Source organism: Myotis nattereri, assembly GCF_964212035.1.
Source record: "Myotis nattereri genome assembly, chromosome: 3".
Lineage (NCBI taxonomy): Eukaryota > Metazoa > Chordata > Mammalia > Chiroptera > Vespertilionidae > Myotis > Myotis nattereri.
The window spans coordinates 196,768,801-196,789,214 of NC_138077.1; the positions used below are offsets into that span (position 1 = coordinate 196,768,801).

At 49.7% G+C, this 20,414-nt stretch overlaps 1 protein-coding gene across 1 annotated transcript; it reads right to left on the minus strand.

Annotated features, from left to right (window-relative positions):
- Window positions 1-5,369: 5,369 nt before the first annotated feature.
- Window positions 5,370-16,427, minus strand: LOC308515590 (antizyme inhibitor 2-like; the record flags this gene model as incomplete). The annotated part of the gene is made up of 9 exons (XM_081086098.1): window positions 5,370-5,499; window positions 7,333-7,550; window positions 8,416-8,516; window positions 10,946-11,093; window positions 11,644-11,809; window positions 14,164-14,298; window positions 14,865-15,037; window positions 15,524-15,697; window positions 16,245-16,427. 9 exons carry the CDS (start codon window positions 16,425-16,427, stop codon window positions 5,370-5,372), a joined length of 1,428 nt encoding a protein of 475 aa, XP_080942224.1.
- Between the last annotated feature and the right edge of the window lie 3,987 nt (window positions 16,428-20,414).

The window sequence follows — 20,414 nt, forward strand, 5'->3', positions numbered from 1 at the left end:
CGCATCTCCCGCCATCTGCTTCAGCTGAGTCCCTCTGGTCCGCCCTTCAATCCACTCCGCACTGCAGTCACAGTGACCTCTTCTGAGAGCACATGTGAGCATGCTCCATTCCCTTTAAAAACCTTTCAGTGACTTGGGATTCCTCACATGACTGACAAGGTCTTCCTACCCTAGTCCCCAGTGTCCGTCCTTGCCTCAGTTTGTGTCACAGATCCCCTCACTGCCTACTTCACCACAGAGCATGTCTTCTTTTAACAGGACATATTCTCAGGCTCCTCCCACCACCTCACTACCTTCATATATGTTCTTCTCATGAGCACCTCGCACTCCCCACTCCTCCCACCTTCCTCTGTGGACCCCACTTTCACCAACCTTCCTTGGCATTGAAATGCCATGCTGAAGATCACCAATGGCCTGCATTTTCCCAGTGGCGATCTCAGTGCCCACCCCGCCCCTCACAGAGATGAGTTCCTTCCTTCTTAAATCATTTCTTCTCTTAGTTTCCATGACTCATATCTTCTCTATGGACTCTCACTTCCTGGCTGAACTGGGCAGCCCCAGAGATGTAAGGCCCATCCACTGGGATGATGCCCATGTCCACACCTCTCTCCAAGTTTATGTCTCTCCTATGTTCATGTCTCTCTTCCATGTTCATACCTCTCTCCCATGTTCATACCTCTCTCCCATGTTCATGTCTCTCTCCCATGTTCATGTCTCTCTTCCATGTTCATACCTCTCTCCCATGTTCATACCTCTCTCCCATGTTCATGTCTGACCACCTGCTCACATCTGACTCCATTTGGCAATTGAATAAGCTTCTCAAATCTGTCTGTCCAAACTGAGCTTTCAATTTGAACCCCCTAAGCTGCTTCTCCCCTCACCCCCAGCATCCCCATTTGTGGATTGCTCTGACCAAAAACCATGGAGTCCTTCCTGACTCCACTCTGCTCAGACCCCACACCTAACCTCTCAGCAAATTCTCCTGACTTGGCCTTTACAGCCTGTCCTGAGCCTGGTCCTTCTTATTACCTGCACCACAACCACCCAGCATTTGCAGGGGTTGACAGGAACCCCTCGAGTTCTCTGCATTCCCTCAGTGCACTCACCTGCTCAAACCTTCTGGGGCCTTCCTTCCCTCTCAGAAAAGTCAAAACCCTGACAAACCAGGAGGTTTGAGAACATCAGCCCTTGGACCCTCCTACTTCCTCACCTCCCAATACCTCCTCTCATTCATTCTGCTCTTCTGCTTTCCCAGGTTCATACCTCTCTCTCATGCAGGTCATAAATGCAAGAAGTTCATTAAAAGGTTGATGGACCTTGGGGCTTCAGCAGGGCTGAAAATCTGTATGTTATTACCTGCTGCTGGACAGCTGTAGGCATTTCCCCCAACCTATTTATACTTTATTGTTTACCAAACCTTACCTTTGATATGTATATCTGCTTTGCTATAGGGCAAAATGTGGGAATGAAAAGCTTTGAGTCTCCAAAAGGAGTTTGGGGAGCTTAGTTACTAAAGCTAAGCCTCCCCTGGCTTTCCCCCATGCCTCCCAAATTCATATTTCTTCTCTAGCCTTTTTATTTTTTTTTAATTAATAAATCTTTATTATGCCAAAGCCGGTTTGGCTCAGTGGATAGAGCGTCGGCCTGCGGACTGAAGGGTCCCAGGTTCGATTCCGGTCAGGGGCATGTACCTGGGTTGCGGGCACATCCCCAGTAGGAGATGTGCAGGAGGCAGCTGATCGATGTTTCTCTCTCATCGATGTTTCTAACTCTCTATCTCTCTCCCTTCCTCTCTGTAAAAAATCAATAAAATATACATTAAAAAAAAACTTTAAATAAACTTCATTTAAAAAATAAATAAGTAAATAAATCTTTATTGTTCAGATTATTATAGATGTTCCTTTTTTCCCCCCCATAGCTCCCCTCCACCTGGTTCCCAACCCACCCCAGGCCCTTCCCCCCTGCCACTGTCCTCATCCATAGGTGTAAGATTTTTGTCCAGTCTCTTCCCTCACCCCCCATACCTCCTTCCCCACAAGAATTTTCAGTCCACTCCCTGTCTATGCCCCTGCTTCTATTATATTCACCAGTTTATTCTGACTTAATTTTTAGGTTCACTTGTTGATAGATATTAATTTGTTGTCACTTTGTTGTTCATAATTTTTATCTTTACTTTTTTCTTCTTCTTCCTCTTCCTAAAGAATATCCTTCAGCATTTCATATAATCCTGGTTTGGTGGTGATGAACTCCTTTAGCCTTTTCTTATCTGTGAAGCTCTTTATCTGACCTTCAATTCTGAATGATAGCTTTGCTGGATAAAGTAATCTTGGTTGTAGGTTCTTGCTCTTCATCACTTTGAATATTTCTTGCCACTCCCTTCTGGCCTGTAAAGTTTCTGTTGAGAAATCAGCTGACAGTCATATGGGTACTCCCTTGTAGGTAACTAGCTGTTTTTCTCTTGCTGCTTTTAAGATTCTCTCTTTGTCTTTAGCCCTTGGCATTTTAATTATGATGTGTCTTGGTGTGGTCCTCTTTGGATTCCTCTTATTTGAGGTTCTCTTCACTTCCTGGACTTGTAAGTCTATTTCTTTCATCAGGTAGGGGAAGTTTTCTGTCATTATTTCTTCAAATAGGCTTAAAATATCTTGCTCTCTCTCTTCTTCTGGCACCCCTATAATTCGGATGTTGGTTCGCTTGAAGCTGTCCCAGAGGCTCCTTACACTATCTTCATATTTTTGGATTCTTTTTTTGTTTTGCTTTTGCGGATGGGTGTTTTTTGCTTCTTCGTATTTCAAATCTTTGCCTTGATTCTTGGGATCCTCTAGTCTGCTGTTGGATCTCTGTATATTATTTTTAATTTCAGTCAGTGTATGTTTAATTTCTGACTGGTCCTTTTCCATTTTTTTGGCACTCTCATTAAGATCCTTGAAGGTCTCACTAAGTTCCTCGGAGGTTCGTAGAAGGTTCTTGAGTAGCCTTATAACTGTGGTTTTGAACTCTATGTCCTCCATTAGTTTGCTTTCCTCCATTTCTTTCATTTGTGACATGTTTCTTTGTCTCCACATTTTTGGCTGACTGTGAGGGCCCACTGTGTCTACAGTGGAAGAACTGCTGTGCTGGAGACACCCTTATGGGATAGGACTTGCTTCAGTGGGGCTTTGGTGCTCACTGAGTCTGCTTCTTGAGTGTGTCCCTTATGGAAGTGAGGAGTTGAAATTTGGTATCTGGCCAGGGGTACCCTGGCTCCTGGATCTCCAAGTCAACCCCTGTGTGAGTCCACCCAGCAGGAGCTACAGCGATATCAGCAGATTTCTCCTCTTTGTTTGGGGTTTGGAAGTTTTGGAGCTCTCTGACCCAGCTGCAGTTTGTTAGGCTATGCTGCAAGAGCGCAGGTAGTTCCTTTGCACCACTGCACACAGCTTGGATGGGATGTAAATTGAGTGGGGTGGGGTCTCAGAGAATCAGCAGGGCGGAGCAAACAGCAATGTCTGTTGTCAGCCGTCTCCGCGACTCCGCACCTCTGCGTCGCCCAGTCCCTCTGTGTCCCCGAGTCCCGCGCCCCCACAGCAACAATGATCCCTGCCAGCAGCTCTGCAAGAAAGCCACCCTCACTTTCTGACCCGCTGCAAGACAGTCCAGTTTCTCCCCGTAGGAGTCTGGGACCCCAGAGTCTCGCCATAAATGAGTTCAGTGCATTCGAGAGCTGGTATCCCCTTCCGATTGAAAAAAACCAGGCACCCAGGTGCAGCCGCCTCAAGCGCACCTCCGTACCTCTGTTCTTGGCGCCTCTGCACCTCCTACCCAGTCTCAATGCGCTTTTTTCTTTCCTTCTTGTTGTAGAACTTCCACTCGGCCAGCTTTCCCGTGTTTCTGGATGATAGCTGCTTTGTCTTATAGTTGTAGTTTCAATGTTGTTCTGGAGGGCAGCACACACAGGTTTATACCTTATGCCGCCATCTTAGTTCTTCTTCCTCTTGTTAAATTTATTAAATCAAATAAGGGGGATATGCTAGAGGCTAATTCCAGCAGGCCATAAATGCAAGAATTTCATCAAAATGTTGATGGACCTTGGGGCTTCAGCAGGGCTAAATATTTGCATGTTATTACCTGCTGCTGGACAGCTGTAGGCATTTCCCCCAACCTATTTATACTTTACTGTTTACCAAACCTTACCTTTGATATGTATATCTGCTTTGCTATAGGGCAAAATGTGGGAATGAAAAGCTTTGAGTCTCCAAAAGGAGATTGGGGAGCTTAGTTAAAGCTAAGCCTCCGCTGACTTTTCCCCATTCCTCCCAAATTCATATTTCTTCTCTAGCCTCTTTATTAATTTGCATTGCAACCCTTTCTCCAGATTTATGAACCCTAGTAGATGCTGAGAAAGGCCCCAGCACTCCCACACAGGTCACTTTGCCCCCAGCTAAACACATAGCTCCCTTTTGTCTCTGCTCACATCCCAAACTCTCAGACAGACTTCACTGACCTTCTATCTAAAATAGCACCATCCTCACCCTGGCTGGTGTTGCTCACTTGGTTGGAGCATCACCCTGTCCACGAAAGAGTCCCATGTTCAATTCCTAGTCAGGGCACATATCCAGGTCTTGGGTTCGATCCCATACTGGAAGCAACTGATCCATGTGGATGTTTCTCTCTCTTTCTCTCCCTCTCCCTTCCTCACTCTCTAAAATCAATGAAAACATGCTTTAAAAAAAAAAAAAAGGACCATCCTCTATCCTTCCATATCCCTTTGCCCTGCTTTAATTTTTCTTTACAATACTTGTTGCTTCCACTTTATTTTATCATTTATATGTTTGCTCCTGCTCTGATTTTTCCAATGGAGGAAAATGGAAGGTAAGCTCCATGAGGACAGGTTCTGCACATCTTATTCATCATGTGTAACCTTGCCTAGAATAACACCATCACAGACTAGGCCCTCACATTTTATTTTATGGATGGATGCACAACTGGATGAATGGATGAATGGATCAATTGATGGTCAGTGAATGGATGGATGGATGGATGGACAATGGATCAATGGATGAAAGGATGGAAAGACTGATGAATGATAAATGGATGGATGAATGGATTCATGAATGAATGGGTAGATAAGTTGACATCCAAAATGCCACAGGGCAACACCTGTAGAGCAAAGCACAAAACACTCCAGCAATTCTTGCACATGAATGTAACTTTATTTTTACCTAAAGCCCACTCATATTTGCTCTTCCAGACACCTCTGAGGGGGTAAGTGTGGTTGTTTCTAGCCCAAATATCAGAATCTGGGAGTAGAGGAATGAGTAACACAGGACCTGAAGGCTGCCTGAGCCCTCTAGTGTCATTAGGAGGCATCTGCAGCCCATCCTTTCTCCTCAGATGTCTGGGGCTGAGATGTCTTTGGCACAAGGAGGCTGGAGAATATCCCTGGTCTGAGCTGAGTGTGGAGGCAGCAGTGAGATGGTGGGGCTGACTCTGGTGGATGACGAGGACCATGTGCAGGAGCTGAAGATCAGAGAAGTCGTATCACGTGAAGCTTAAAAAGGACACAGGAGTGAGTGGCTTTGGCCTCTGGGACCCGCTGCCCCTACCTCCGCCAATGTCCTTGCCTGTAGGACACGTTTTCTTCTCTCAGCTCAGAACTTGCCCAAATATTGTTTCTAAACCTGGGAGACACACGGTGGTACCTGCCTTATTTTGGAGTTGGCTATTCCCATTTGTTATCCTCCCACCTTTCAAACTGGAGCGTTCTTAAGGCCAACGTCAGGCCAGTCACCCACATGCCTGGCCCCAAACCTGTATGGCCAGATGCAATATGCCCTCTGAGGATGCCCAGACCAAGGGGGCAGGGAGTGGTCTCTGTGTAGGAAAGGTCCAGGATCAAGGCCAACCTGAGGCAGGGTTCTGGACATGAACTGACCTGAATGAGGATTTGCGTTATCTGACTTAATCCCCTCGACAGCCATGCCAGGAGGGTACTAACAAATATCATTTTCATGCCATTGATGGAGAACCTGAGGCTCTGACCACACTGCCAGTTTGTGGTGGAGCCTGGATTTGCTACAGTTCTGACTCCAGACCAGGTGTTCTTGGCACTAGAATGGGTGCCTCTAGTTCACGTGAATATTTCTGGAACAACACAGGGGTCACTAACTGGATAAAAGGAGGGATGAACTCTGGCCAGTGTGGCTCAGTTGGTTGGGCATTTTCCTGAGCACCCAAAGGTTGCTGGTTTCATTCCTGGTCAGGGCACGTGCGTGGGTTGTGGACTGACATGATCCCCAGTAAGGGGCGAGCAGAAGATAGCCAATGGGTGTTCCTCTCTCACATCAATGTTTGTCTCTCTCCCTTTCCCTTCCTCTCTCTCTCAAAATCAATTTTTAAGATACATATTATTTTAAATAAAAAGAGGAATGAAAGAATCTCAAGTTCCTGCCAAGGCAGGTTGCTTCACACTCTAGGCTATGGCCTTCAGGGAGCACGTGTTGTAATAATGCCGGAAGCCGGTCCATCCTTGCTGCTTGACATAGTCGCTGCAAGGAAGAAACATCTGCACAGCATATGTTTCAAGGGACCTGGCGTATATGGCATACTGTTCTTAATAAGTTTGCTCCCCTACTTAGCGCTATGTGTTTTAACCAAGGTCCCCTCTCAGAGAAAGGTTGTTTCCCCAGGTGGGGATTTTTCCCTGGAGTTAGGGATTAACAGGACTAAGGAAGAGAATAAATCAGTAAAACCCCTTAACTAAGTGCCAGTCGGGTAGTTGATCACTTTAACTATGAACAATCACGTTTAAGCTACATAATCTTTACTTAGGATAATCTCCTTCAGTTACTTCCTTGTATCTTAACAGAACAATAGAGTAGTGACCTTGGAATGGAGATAACAAACGCCCTAACCTTTGGAATAGAATGGATAGGATTAATATCAACTGGTATAAATACAGATGTAACAGGAGAATAAAGACAGAACCTGACTAGAGAACCTGGCCAGGCTGCTGATCAACTGAACCCTGTCTCTGTGTCATTTCTTCTTTGATGACTCCATCCACACCTTTGGAAACCCCTGGGCCTGCTGGGGTTGGACCCCAACATAATAACACCAGTTTCTCAAGCCTACCCCACTCCAGGGCTCAGGGGGTAAGAATCACAAGGGTGGAGTCATCTTCCCAGAAGGGCTCACCTGTGTTTCAGGCCAACATTGGGGAAAATTGCCTCATCATTGCAGAGGCAACCAAACCTCTGCTTCCCACATGTCTCTTCCCCACCCAACCCCCACTTCCGCCCAAGCCTTCAGCTCCCTGGGCAAAGTTCAGATCCTTGAGCTCTCCTCAGATACCTGAGCTCAGGTTCCATCATGTAACAGATGGACGCAGGCGGGAAGCCATTGAAGTTGCAGCTCAGGACTGAACTGTAGGCGCCCATGGAGGGGAAGATGAGCCAGTCACCCACGTCCAGCTCGGGCAGCTGCACCTCCTCATTGTAGAACGTGTCAAAGGCATCGCACGTGGGGCCATAAAGGATGCAGGGGAAGAGGAGCGGCTTTGAGCAGAGCTCCTGCAGGGACACAGGGTGGGGAATCAGAAGGAAGAACTCCTTCCCCCAACCCACCCTCCCAGCCCATGCCCTCGGCCAGCAGAGCACCCCCAGGCACCAGCAAGGACACTGGCAGTCCATCACACCAGCCAGTCCCTATGTGCCATGCACTGCTCTTGACCGGCCCACATGGAGCTTATATTCGCTCAAGTGACACATCCTAGCCCTGCTAATTCTCAAGGCCACACACATGGGGCCTCCATTCCCATCCATAAAAGCAAAAGATTTCAGTCAATAATCACTCAAAATAGTGGGTGAAACTCAGCAGCCATTGGAGTCCCATTGGAGGAGGTTTAACAAAGGATTGATGCCACGTCCCAACCCAGGAGAGGCCTGATTCCCATCGCCTGGGCCTTCGCCTCGGCATCGGGGTCCTTGGAAGCTTCCCAGATGAGTCTACTGGGAAACAAGTTGGAGAACCTCCATTTCCTAGGACTCCTGCATCTCCAGCATTCAAGGGTTCTGCACACACACACACACACACACAGTGCATACAGAGAGATCACATGGAAACCCAGAGGCAAACAGATGTGCACACACACCCACACAGGACCATGTACCCATCTACCCACCTACCTGCACAGGTGTCAGTCATCATGCTCACACACAAAATGCACACACACAGAAGTGCGCATGCAAATACAAGCAGGCTTGCCTGTGCACATCCTTGTACACGCACGGGGTATGACAATCTACAAAGCCATGTGTAATCTAACAGCCTGCCCCCTTGCACCTCGCAAAGGGATCGCAGCCTCACAGGGAAAGGGGCTGAACTCACTGCTATCAGGGTCAGGGAGGTGCCAGAGCCACACAAGGGTCCCCTTACCTTCACCACAATTGGCATCCTGGGGACATGATCCCTGAGGAAGATGTGAAAGCTGCCATAGTGGCCCTCATTGAGATAGTACAACAGTTTCCGGTGGCCTCCTGGGAGAGGGGAGAGGACAGGACTCTGCTCAGCCAGGTCTCACCACTGATGGTCAACAGTGAGTCCCGCACCCTTAGGACCGGCCCAGGCCCTCTGCCCAGCACTGGATAACCCTTGTGTCCTGCTTCAGGAGCCTCACCGGATGCCCTACCAGATTCGGGCCTGTTCTCTGGGCTCCCACGGCTCCTCTGCCCCACCCGCACCTCATCAGAGTGCTGTGGCTGCTACTGCCACTAACAATGATTGTACAGGTAACGCGGGCATTGTTCCAACCTGTGTGCACATATTAAATCATTTCATCCTCCTAACAACACTCTGAGTGGGAACAATGAACACTACTCTATATTTGAGGAAACTGAGTCTTGCCAGAAGTTACACAGGAGAATGGGGCGGGGCTGGGATTAGTGCCCCTGTCAGTGCCCGGCTCTCACAGTCAGAGAGCAGCGTAATTGTCATCTCCTTCCTTCTAAATGCTCTGCCTCTGTTGATGCCTCACTGAGCACGTGGCGGCTTCTCCCCAGCTCCATCACACTCCGAAGTACATTGAGCTGATGCTCACCTACAGCCCCAGACTCTAGGACAGCCGTGGGCAAACTACGGCCCGCGGGCCGGATCCGGCCTGTTTGAAATGAATAAAACTATTGAAAAAAAAGACCATACCCTTTTATGTAATGATGTTTACTTTGAATTTATATTAGTTCACACAAACACTCCATCCATGCTTTTGTTCTGGCCCTCCGGTCCAGTTTAAGAACCCATTGTGGCCCTCGAGTCAAAAAGTTTGCCCACCCCTGCTCTAGGACATGAACTACTACCAACCACTTTCTGAACAACCACTCTTAGTCCAACCTTCAACATTCATTTCCTTAATATTTCCAACTGGTTTCTGTGGGCACTGGGGCCATTCCATACCCTTTGAGCATTTAGATGCCCAGATATTTCAGATAATTGGTTTTCTCTCCCTGGGTCCCCTCACCACCACCACCACCATCTTCTCCTGCTGTGAGTCACTCCTGTCCTCCGCTCTCTCTCAGCTGCCTGCACTGATCCTGCCTCCTGTGCCCACAGCCCTACTTGTCCCTAAGCCAGTTGGTCATGGGTTAGTCATGGCAGCCCTGAGGCTGGGCGTTCCGCTCGGCTGGCATGTCTGCAAACACAAGGGCACCAGCCTCTCGGTCAGACAGACCTGGTGCCGCTGTGCACGAGCTCGCTGTGCACCTGGACAGTCACTTCCTCTCTCTGAGCCTCCAGAGCTCTGCCTGCAAAATGGGAATGGCCCCAACCTGCCTCACAGGAGGGCTGAGCAGAAATGAGGTAAAACAGTACTTGCTCACATAATAGATCCTTAATCACTGGCAGCTCATGCTGTTGTGAAGGTAAAAATGGTAAGCCATAAAATGCATAACTCACGCTTTTCTTAAATGATGGCTGAAATCATATGCCCCAAATCACAATATTCTCTAATGAGATGCTTTGTGAGGAAATGAAATTAGTGGACCCCCGTGCCTTTTGGGTTACAAAGGTGTGTGTAGGGCATTTGTCCAAAGGATAAGGAAACAGATTAAAATGACTTAGAGCCCGGCTGTCATGCCTCAGTGGTTGAGCATAAACCTATGACCAGGAGGTTATGATTCGATTCCTGGTCAGGGCACCCTGCCTGAGTTGCGGGCTCGATCCCCAGTGTGGGATGTGCAGGGGTCAGCCAGTCAGGGATTCTCCCTCATCACTGATGTTTCTGGCTTTCTCTCTCCCTTTCCCTTCCTCTCTGAAATCAATAAGTATGTATTTTTAAAATAAAATAAAAATTATTTAGAAATACTTATATGACGGTCATAAAATTTCAGAGTAAAGGACACTAACCCAGAGGGTGAGTCTCTTCTAGCTCATCATGAACTGGAGTTTCCACTTAGCTCCCTTTGTGGGGACAGCAACCCCACCCAACCCCTTCCCCCAAATAACAAACAATTAAAACCTCTCCTGAGTTGGCTGACCTCGATATCATTTATTGTTACCCTACAAATGTCACCCTTAACCTCCATGCCATGGTACCGACAATATTTCCTTCATATGTTTGTTGTAGAAATACTATTTACTCACTAGAACTTGGGTTCTAAAACTCCGCGCCTGTTAGAAAATGCTTGCTTGGAAACAGTAAGGTGCATACCAGCAGGGGAGGCTGTGGCCCATGAGCTGTGCCCTCAGACTTCCCCTCCAGACACAGGAAGAAAAAAGACTCTCAATGCCTCCCTCCAGGCTCCCTGAGAACAACACAGTAATGTTACTAACAGACTCTTTCCTGTAGCTAAATCAAAGCATGTTTCCCCCAAATGAGGAAGCCAGGGTGGAACTCAGACCCTCTGCCCCTCCTGCCCCCAAGGCCTGGGGACCCCTGGACAGAGCGCGCCCTGCCCAGTCCAGGCCCACCCACCTGGCTGCAGCACAGCCTTCTTGGCGATGATGTTGACAGCGGCCACGCAGACAGGTGCTGCGTAGAAGCGGCCTGGCTCCGCAATGACTTCAATGCCGGTCCCCTCGGGGAAGTCCTGGGCCAGGGCAGCATTGATCACTCTCACCATCTGTGGGGACAGACCCGAGCCCTGTGAGGCCAGTCCCTGTGCGGGTTCTTTCCCTGCATCTTCTCTCTTCATTCCCCTGACAGCTCTGTGGGAAGGTGTCAGCATCCCCTTGTGCAGGGGAGGAGACAGGTCAAGACTGTGGCCCAGAGGGGACAAGTGCCCGAGGACACCATGAGATCTGACTTGGAAACATTGAAATCAATACGTGATCAGCAATGAGAAACTGTCCCCTGGGTGTGGGGGATACAGTAAGGAAACCTCTATCTGACTGTAGCCTTACCAGGGATAGTAACCAACACTATAGAATGTTCAGAACCACATAGGCCCGTGCAAGCACACACACACATGTGCAAACACACACACACACACACACACACTCGTGTAAATGCACACAGGCCACGCATGTAGAGTCAGAGACCTCTCAACCAACCGTAAGCCAAGCTACATGCAGGCACAGGACTGAGTTTCAAGAGCTCCCTGTACACACACACACTCTGTGCAATAAACCCAGGCTGGGGCCCCCAGACGCCCTCTCCTCCTCCCCTCTTACCTCCTCAAACTCCGGCTCAGAGCCCTCCACTCCGGGGAAGCCCCCTCCAATGTCCAGGAGGCTCATGTCATGCCCGACCCCACGGCCCATCTCGAACACCCGCCGGCAGTCGGCGATGGCCTGTGTGAAGCTGTGGGGATTCTGGCAGGCCGAGCCCACGTGGAAGCTGAGCACAGGTGCAATGACAGGTGCAGAAACACACATGGAAACGCAAGGGTCAGCAGGAGGAGATATACATTCGGAAACAGCCACATAGGCACACAGACACAGACACGGGGACACACGTGACTACATGGAGCTCGTGGGCACCCACAGGAACCTCAGCCTTGGCTGTGCCCATGGTAGTCCCAGAGACACACACCACATGACAGTCCGTGAGTTGGGCTCTCGTGGTTGTGGGGCAGTCACCTCTCTTAGCTACCCCTCCCCAAGCCTCGCGGCAGGGGTTCCCCTTCTTCTCCTCCTTGGAATGCAAGTGATCGGAACCCCAAATCTCAAACCATCGACCAGGGGGCGCAGAGGACCTAATCAGGGGCAGGTGAGGTGAGGTGAGGAAGGAAGCTTCTCAGGGGCAACATTCAAGGGGGCACCAAAGCACTGAGCAATCAACGTAAGTAACTTTCGTGCACTATCTAATCTAATAAAAGACAAACATGCAAATTGACCATACCTTTGCTACACCTTAAGCCACACCCACCAGCCAATCAGAGTGACTATATGCAAATTAACCCAACCAAGATGGTGGCCAGCAGCCATGGAGCTGGACTGAGCAGGAGGCTTGGTTGTTCCAGTGATGGAGGAAGCCAAGCTTCCCGCCTGCTGCGGCTGGCTCTGAGCTCCACTGAAGGCAACAAAGTTTCAATTATAGAAGGTAAATAAATCTCAGAATAAAACAGAAAAGAAAAAAAGAAGAGGCTGGGAGCTTCCATAGCTGGGGGGCTTGGCCAGCCTGAAAACGGCCTTAGCCCCTCACCGAGACTGGCCAGGCACCCCAGTTGGGACCCCCCACCCTAAAGGGGGTGTGGCCAGCCTGAAAACAGCCATCAGCTCCTCACCCAGGCTGGCCCAACCTCCATGGGCTAAGGATCCCCACTGGGCGGGGCTTGACCAGCCTGCAAACAGCCATCAGCCCTTCACCCAGGCTGGCCAGGCACCCCAGTGTGGACCCCCACCATGAAAGGGTTGTGACCAGCCTGCAAACAGCCATCAGCCCCTCACCCAGGCTGGCCAGGAACCCCAGCAGGACCCTCACCCTGATTCGGGACACCCTTCAGGGCAAACCAGCTGGCCCCCACCTGTGCGCCAGGCCTCTATCCTATATAATAAAAGGGTAATATGCAAATTGACCCTAACAGCAGAACGACTGGGAATGACTGGTCACTATGACATACACTGACCACCAGGGGGCAGATGCTCAATGCAGGAGCTGCCCCCTGGTGGTCAGTGTGCCCCTCCAGGGGGAGCTCTGCTCAGCCACAAGCCAGGCTGATGGCTGCCAGTACAGAGGTGGTGGTGGGAGCCTCTCCAGCCTCCTCAGCAGCACTAAGGATGTCAGACTGCAGCTTAGGCCTGCTCCCCGCTGGCAAGTGGACATCCCCCGAGGGCTCCCAGGCAGCCAGAGGGATGTCTGATTGCCAGCTTAGGCCCAATCCCCTGGGGAGCAGGCCTAAGCCAGCAGGTGGTCATCCCCCCAAGGGTCCCAGACTGCAAGAGGGCACAGGCCGGGCTGAGGGACCACCCCCTCCGAGTGCACAAATTTTTGTGCACCGGGCCTCTAGTCTATATATATTAGAGAGAGAGAAAGAGCAAGAGAGGGAGAGACCTCAATTGGTTGCCTCCTGTACACATCCCATTAAGGGATAGAACCTGGTGATGCAGAAATATCATGATGAATAAAATACAAAAACTTTAAATAAAGACAAGATTAGTTAAGAGTAATTGGACCCAGAAGGAAAAAGAAAATTTAGAAATGCCAATCCTGTCTTGATGTAAAATTTGATATTCTCTCATCTTTGATTTTTTTAAAAATTATATATATTTTTATTGATTCAGAGAGGAAGGGAGAGGGAGAGAGAGACATCAATTATGATAGAGAATCATTGATTGGCTGCCTCCTGTACGCCCCCTACTGGGGATCGAGCCGCAACCAGGCATATGCCCTTGACCCGAATCCAACCCGAGATCCTTCAGTCCACAGGCTGACGCTTTATCTACTGAGTCAAACGAGCTAGGGCTCATCATGGATTTCTTCTGCATTAATTTTTTAAATACTGTATTAAACATTATTTATCTCGAATACAAAGTTTTCGGCATCCTGTTAAATTTTGCACCCAACGCCAGTGCCTTGCCTGCCCCACCTGCCCAGCAGCTGACACCCACCTCCTCTTCTGAGGACCACAGGGAGTCACCGAAGGCCCAGAGGGGCCACGCTGACCCGAGGGCACCCAGGGAGTCAGAGGCTGCGGACAGGCGTGGGGGCCAGGAGCCCTGCCTCACAGGAGGGAGAGTCCGTGCTCTTACCTGGCGCCCACCACAGCCAGGCCGAGGTCTCGGGCGGACTTGAGCAAGTGTTCACACAGCTCCAGGCTGGCCCCAAACTTGGCGCTCATACGGATGAGGCTCTGGCTGTCGTCAGTCCACAGTCGGAGGACCAGTCTGGGAGGGGGTGTGAGGTGACAGGCATTCTTAGATACACGAACCTCAGGCCTGAATGCTTTGCTGACCCCACCCAAACTCCTCGGTCCTAAGGACTGTCCAGCCATGGAGGTCCAGGGAGGGAACACACCACTACTTACCATACTTCAGCCCAGACAAGAAAAAGCAGGAAAAGATAAAATTATAAACATCCCTTCAGCAGACCTCCTGTCACAGAATCAGAGACGTTAAGTAACTTTCCCAGGAACACACAGATGCGACAAGTAAGTCAGAAATGTGACCCCTGGTCTTCCTGAATCCTATGTGAGTGCTTTTCCCACGAGGTTGCTGACTCCAGACCTCCTAATGCCAGGCTCTGCCAGCACCTCTGCAGACACAGGAAATCTTTATTTGACAAGAGTGGGCACCAGGGAGAGCACTGGGACACCCAATCCACATTCTTGTTCTTTGCAGCTTGGATGTCTCATACTCACCACGGAACAGCCTTCATCTCCTTGCTGAGGCACAAGCCAGTTTGCCAGAACTTCCTCCCTGTCCCCACCTGCCTGCAGCCCTGCTGGTCTCACCTGGCCCCAGGGTGATGCTGGGCCACCTTGGTCAGCTCCTCCTCACTGTCGAAGGTCAGGAGCTGCACCCCATGGCGGGCAGCATACTGCAGGTAGGAGACCGGCTTGCAGGGGTGGGCATAGATGATGCGTGAGGGGGCTACGCCCAGGCCCAGCACCTGCTCCAGCTCCACCTGCCATGGGCAAAGCCAGAGTAAGGGGCTGCCTCCCTGCTGCCCTGCTTTTTGGGCACAGGAACCACAGGCATGAGGAGCTGTCCCCTACTGAGTCCCTACTGTGCATCTGGCACAGCGCTGGGCACATATTGTGCTACTTAAGCTTCTAGACTGCTCTGAGGAACATATAGTTGAACCCATTTTAAAGGCCAAGAAACTGAGGCTCCAGTGAAATGGCTGGGCCAGGACAGAACGGGGTTGTGGATTAAAGCGCATGTTCCCTCCACTCCTTAGCTCAGGCTGACTGCCCTCATCACCTAGACCAGTGGAGGGTGCACCACTCCCAGTTCATTCATTTATTCTTTCACAAACAACTGGGCACCACACACATCAGCCACTGTTCATGGGCTGCTGTCCCCACTTTGAGACACCTCGCAACTGGCCTTTTGCCTCCAGGAACCGTCAGGCCTATGAATGAGGAAGCTGGCTGTGGCCCAAGCTCACCTGGCTGGCACAGTCAAAGCCGGTGCCCAGGACGGCCAGGACACGCAGCACCAAGGGGCTGCTGTTACACTTCACGGCATAGAAGGGCGAGACCCTTGGCAGGGCCTTGCAGAAGGCCTGGTGGCGGCTGGCCAACACTCCCAGGTCGGCCACCATGAAGGGGTCTCGTTGGTCCTGCCAAGGCAGAGAGAGAGGCAAGAAAGGCTGGGCATTGTGTCATTTCAGTGAATCCTCACAGGGTCTCCATGCAGCAAGTACTGCTGTTACCCAGTTAGGAAAAGAGGAAACTGGGGCACTAAAATCTCTTTTTATTTTTTTCCTTTTTCGTGAATACATTGGGGTGACACTGGTAAAAAATTTATACAGGTGTCAGGTGCACTACAATATGAATCTTTTTCTCAAGGTCAATAGCAACTACATGCCAATGGTAGAATTTGATCCTTGATCTTCTAACTTTTACAACAGGAAGACAAGAGGGCAGCAAGCTTTATAGACCAAATGGGCGCCAGGACTCTCCAACCCACACCTGGATCGCTTGGCACAGGGTGAAATCCCAGGAGCTGGTGGGGGACTAGAAGGGGACAGGAGAACTACCCCATGCCACCAGGGAACACAGCTATTCAGTAAGACCTAGTAAACTGACTAATAAAACAAAGCTTATTTTGTCCCCACCTAAGTAGGGACTGAGACCCACACTCTGCCCTCCCTCCTCTCTCCTCACCGAATCAGAGAGCTCCCGGATCTTCCTCAAGACCACCTTCATGGCAGATTCCTCAGGCCCCAGGGGGACGATATCCTTCATCGAGGAGCTTCCAGGGTGCCCTTCGTTCTCCTTCGAGTCCATGAGGGTGGTGCTCACCCCTGACTGTCCATCAGAGCGCTCTGCCAGCGACACTCCCAGCATCCTGGAAAGGCCTTGCTCTGAGGACACTCTTCCCTCCTCCTCCCAGCGGACTGCTGGCCTGTGGAGCCAGAGTTCCTAGGCCAGTAAGTCCTCAGCCCTCCCATGCAGCCACATAGAGAACCATGGAGCCCTCGTGAACTTTCTCATCTGTAGGATGGACCACTGGCCAGGCCCAGCCTGCTTCAAAGACCTAGTTTGGGATCAAGGGAGATGCTCAAAAGAGCCCTACCATAGGTGGCTGGCATTCTCTTCCAGGCTCCTGCACACACATGTTCCCATTCACAGATGAGAAATGTGACCCACAGAAAAGATAAGTGCAGAGTCCACGATCTATAGAGTATAAGGCTAGCTGGGACCCAGGGGTCATCTAGCCCAACATTCCACTTTACACATGTGGACAAGTGGCCCAGAGAGAGGAAAGGACTTGCCTAAGGTCACCAAGTGGCCGGTAGCTGAGCTGGGACTGGCTCCTGGGCTGCCTAAAGCAGCCACTGCACCTTCTGCTGGCCACCCATCCCTGAGAATTGAGTGAGGGCCACCTACAGCCTCAGTCCTTCTGTTTCAGCAGGTGGGGCTGCACCCATGGGCCCCACTCCACCCCCAGACTCACCTGGTGCCGATCATCACCTGCTTCTTCAGGCCCAGCACAGGGGACCAGGACCTGTGGTGTCTTGGGCTTCAGGTAAATCCCTTTGGGAAGAGCAGACCTCAGCTCAGATCTCAGGACAGGTGAAGAACCTGTGAGGCTGTCCCTCCAAACCATGGCTACCTCGACCCACTCAGCCAAAACTTCCCAGCTCTGAGTGGGCCACACAACAGGACCTCAGGGTGAGGTCAGACTCCCATTATAAGTGAACACCAGTGATGATCAGAGTAGAGAGACCCCGGAAACACAGTCACCCACCTTCCCACCTCTAAGATGGAAACACCGTGGGCTCAGAGGTCTTCAGACAGATCAGCAAAGCTGGAGTGGAGCTGCGAGTGGAACCTGACCTTACACTCCAGTCGAGGGCTGAGCAAGAGCTGGTCTTACCTGGTGCCGTGTCTCTGTGCTCCCTGCACATTTAAATATCTGGCTGGGAGCCCTTCTGAGTCACTCGGTGTCCAGGCACATCCCTCCACACTCTCACCGCCCTTCCTCTCCATATGGGTTGCTGAGGTCTTACTCTGTGACCTGCTGGCACTCCCAGGATCAAGCCAGCATCTTGAGGTCACGTCGCCCCTGTGATGTCAGTGATACCTCCTGCAGGCTTCCACCCCACCTCTGTGATGACCCACAGTCTCCTTTTCCAGTTTCTGGGAGTTAGAGCAGCAGGAATCCGCTGCTGCCCTGCCTCTTCTCTTGTGCCAGCCCTGCCTGGCATCTTCCTGCTTGCGGCCTCCTATAGCTTTCCCTCCCAGCAGGTGCCAAGGCCCCACCTGACCGTCATCTGCAGACTCTGGGGATTTAAAAATCTAGGAATGCCGAGACCGGTTTGGCTCAGTGGATAGAGCGTCGGCCTGCGGACTGAAAGGTCCCAGGTTCAATTCCGGTCAGGGGCATGTACCTGGGTTGCGGGCACATCCCCAGTGGGAGATGTGCAGGAGGCAGCTGATCGATGTTTCTCTCTCATCGATGTTTCTAACTCTCTATCTCTCTCCCTTTCTCTCTGTAAAAAATCAATAAAAATATATTTTAAAAATAAAAAATAAAATAAAATAAAATAAAAATCCAGGAAGACGTCCTAACCAGTTTGGCTCAGTGGATAGAGCATCGGTCTGCGGACTGAAAGGTCCCAGGTTTGATTCCGGTCAAGGGCATGTACCTTGGTTGTGGGCACATCCCCAGTGGGGGGTTTGCAGGAGGCAGCTGATCGATGTTTCTCTCTCATTGATATTTCTGACTATCTGTCTCCCTTCCTCTCTGTAAAAAATCAATAAAATATATTTTTAAAAAAATCCAGGAAGAGGCAACAGGAAGGGCCTGGATTAGAAAGAGGGACTCAGCCCTAGCCGGTTTTGCTCAGTGGACAGAGCATCAGCCTGCGGGCTGAAGGGTTCCGGGTTCGATTTTGGTCAAGGGCACATGTCAGGGTTGCGAGCTCGATCCCTAGTAGTGGGTGTGCAGGAGGCAGCCGATCAATGATTCTCTCTCATTATTGATGTTTTTCTCTCTCCCTCTCCTTTGGTCTCTGAAATCAATAAAAATATATTTTAAAAATTAAATTTAATTAAAATAAAAGAAGAAGGATGGACTCATTGTGAAATCTGGCACAAATCCCTTAACCTGCAGGGGACTCATCACTTTCAGCGATATAATGATGGGAGGGGGTAAGAATGAGCAGGATAAGGCCTTCTGCTCTGTGATCCCAAACAACATGGTAAAGTCCATGACTTTTAGAGAGACCCACACCCACACCGGCCCCAGACTGGTTCACCTAGGACTGACTTCTAGCTTCTTTGTAAGTTTATAAGGCTTCAGGCAGATGGTCTCACCTCTGGGAGGCTCAGTTTCATCTGCAGGTGTGGATACTGTCCACAGTACCTCACAGGGATTTCATTATCTCACAGCTAGTGAAACCAAGGCAAAGAGAGGAATCACAGTAATAGAATCTACTTACTACAGCGGTTCTCAACCTGTGAGTCGCAATCCCTTTGGCAGTCGAACGACCCTTTCACAGGGGTCGCCTTAGACCATCCTGCATATCAGATATTTACATGACGATTCATCACAGTAGCAACATGACAGTTATGAAGTAGCAACGAAAATAATTTTATGGTTAAGTCACAACATGAGGAACTGTATTTAAAGGGCCAGAAGGTTGAGAACCACTGACTTACTAGGATCACAGACAGTGCATGAGATAATGCATGCAAATCCCATACCTAACACCTTCATGGCATTGGTTAAAAACTCATTTAACTAGCTTATAATAATAATGATGTTAGCATGATAAGGAACTTAGAGATCATCTACACCAGCAATTTTTAAACTTTTTGCCTTAAAAACTAACATATGGACCCTACAGTGGATATTTGTCATGTCTTGTGGCTGCCCACCATCTATGAACACCCCCCCCCCTCCACTCCCTCCCCTCTGCCATGGGGAAGCAAGAAATGGACCTTCCCAGACTCCTTTGTAGCAGGCATGTGTGAGGATGTGACCTGGGCTCTATCAGATTCATTTGCCAGCATAAGGATCAACTAGTTATAAAAGTGACTGCAGCAGCATGTGGGTAGTGAAATAGTAGTTAATATAATTATTACCTGTTCTCATCCGGAATAATCTGATCTCCTAGAAAATCAGGCTTTGAGACCAAATGTTTGCTGACATAGAATGGCACCAAAGGCACCTACTGGAGGTGGAGTGACATCTAAACATATGAGAGGATTTAGAGGAATAAAAGAATAAGCTCAGAGTCATCATTTATTGGCACAAACATGATCAGAGAACCAGGAACTATCTATGACTGAACTATGAAGAATCCCTCATCTCTTGCAGCTGAAGAGATAAAGAAGCCAATCACAAAAACTAAAATCAAAGCTTAAAAATGTAAGTTGTCACATTACAATGCCAGTTAAATTACAGCCTTACTTCACACACATGTGCGTGCGCGCTCACACACACACACACACACACACACACACACACCCCACAAACAAAAGATATCAAATGGCCGACATGCACATGAAGTGATACTCAACATCATTAGTCATCAGAGAAATGCAAAGTAAAATCACCATGAGATGCCACTCGTCCTCGCTAGCATGGCTAAGATGAAAGAGGCTGGCAATGCCAAGTGCTTAGGAAGATGCAGAGCAAGCAGCTGGAACTCTCATTCCTTCTGTTGGGAGTGCCATTGCTAAGACCACTTGAAGAACTTCTTTGGCAGTATTTACTTAAGCTAAACATACACCTACCCTATGACTCAGCAATTGCACTCTGAGTATATACCCAGAGAAGTAAGAAATGCCCCACAAGCCAAAACCAGTTTGGCTCAGTGGATA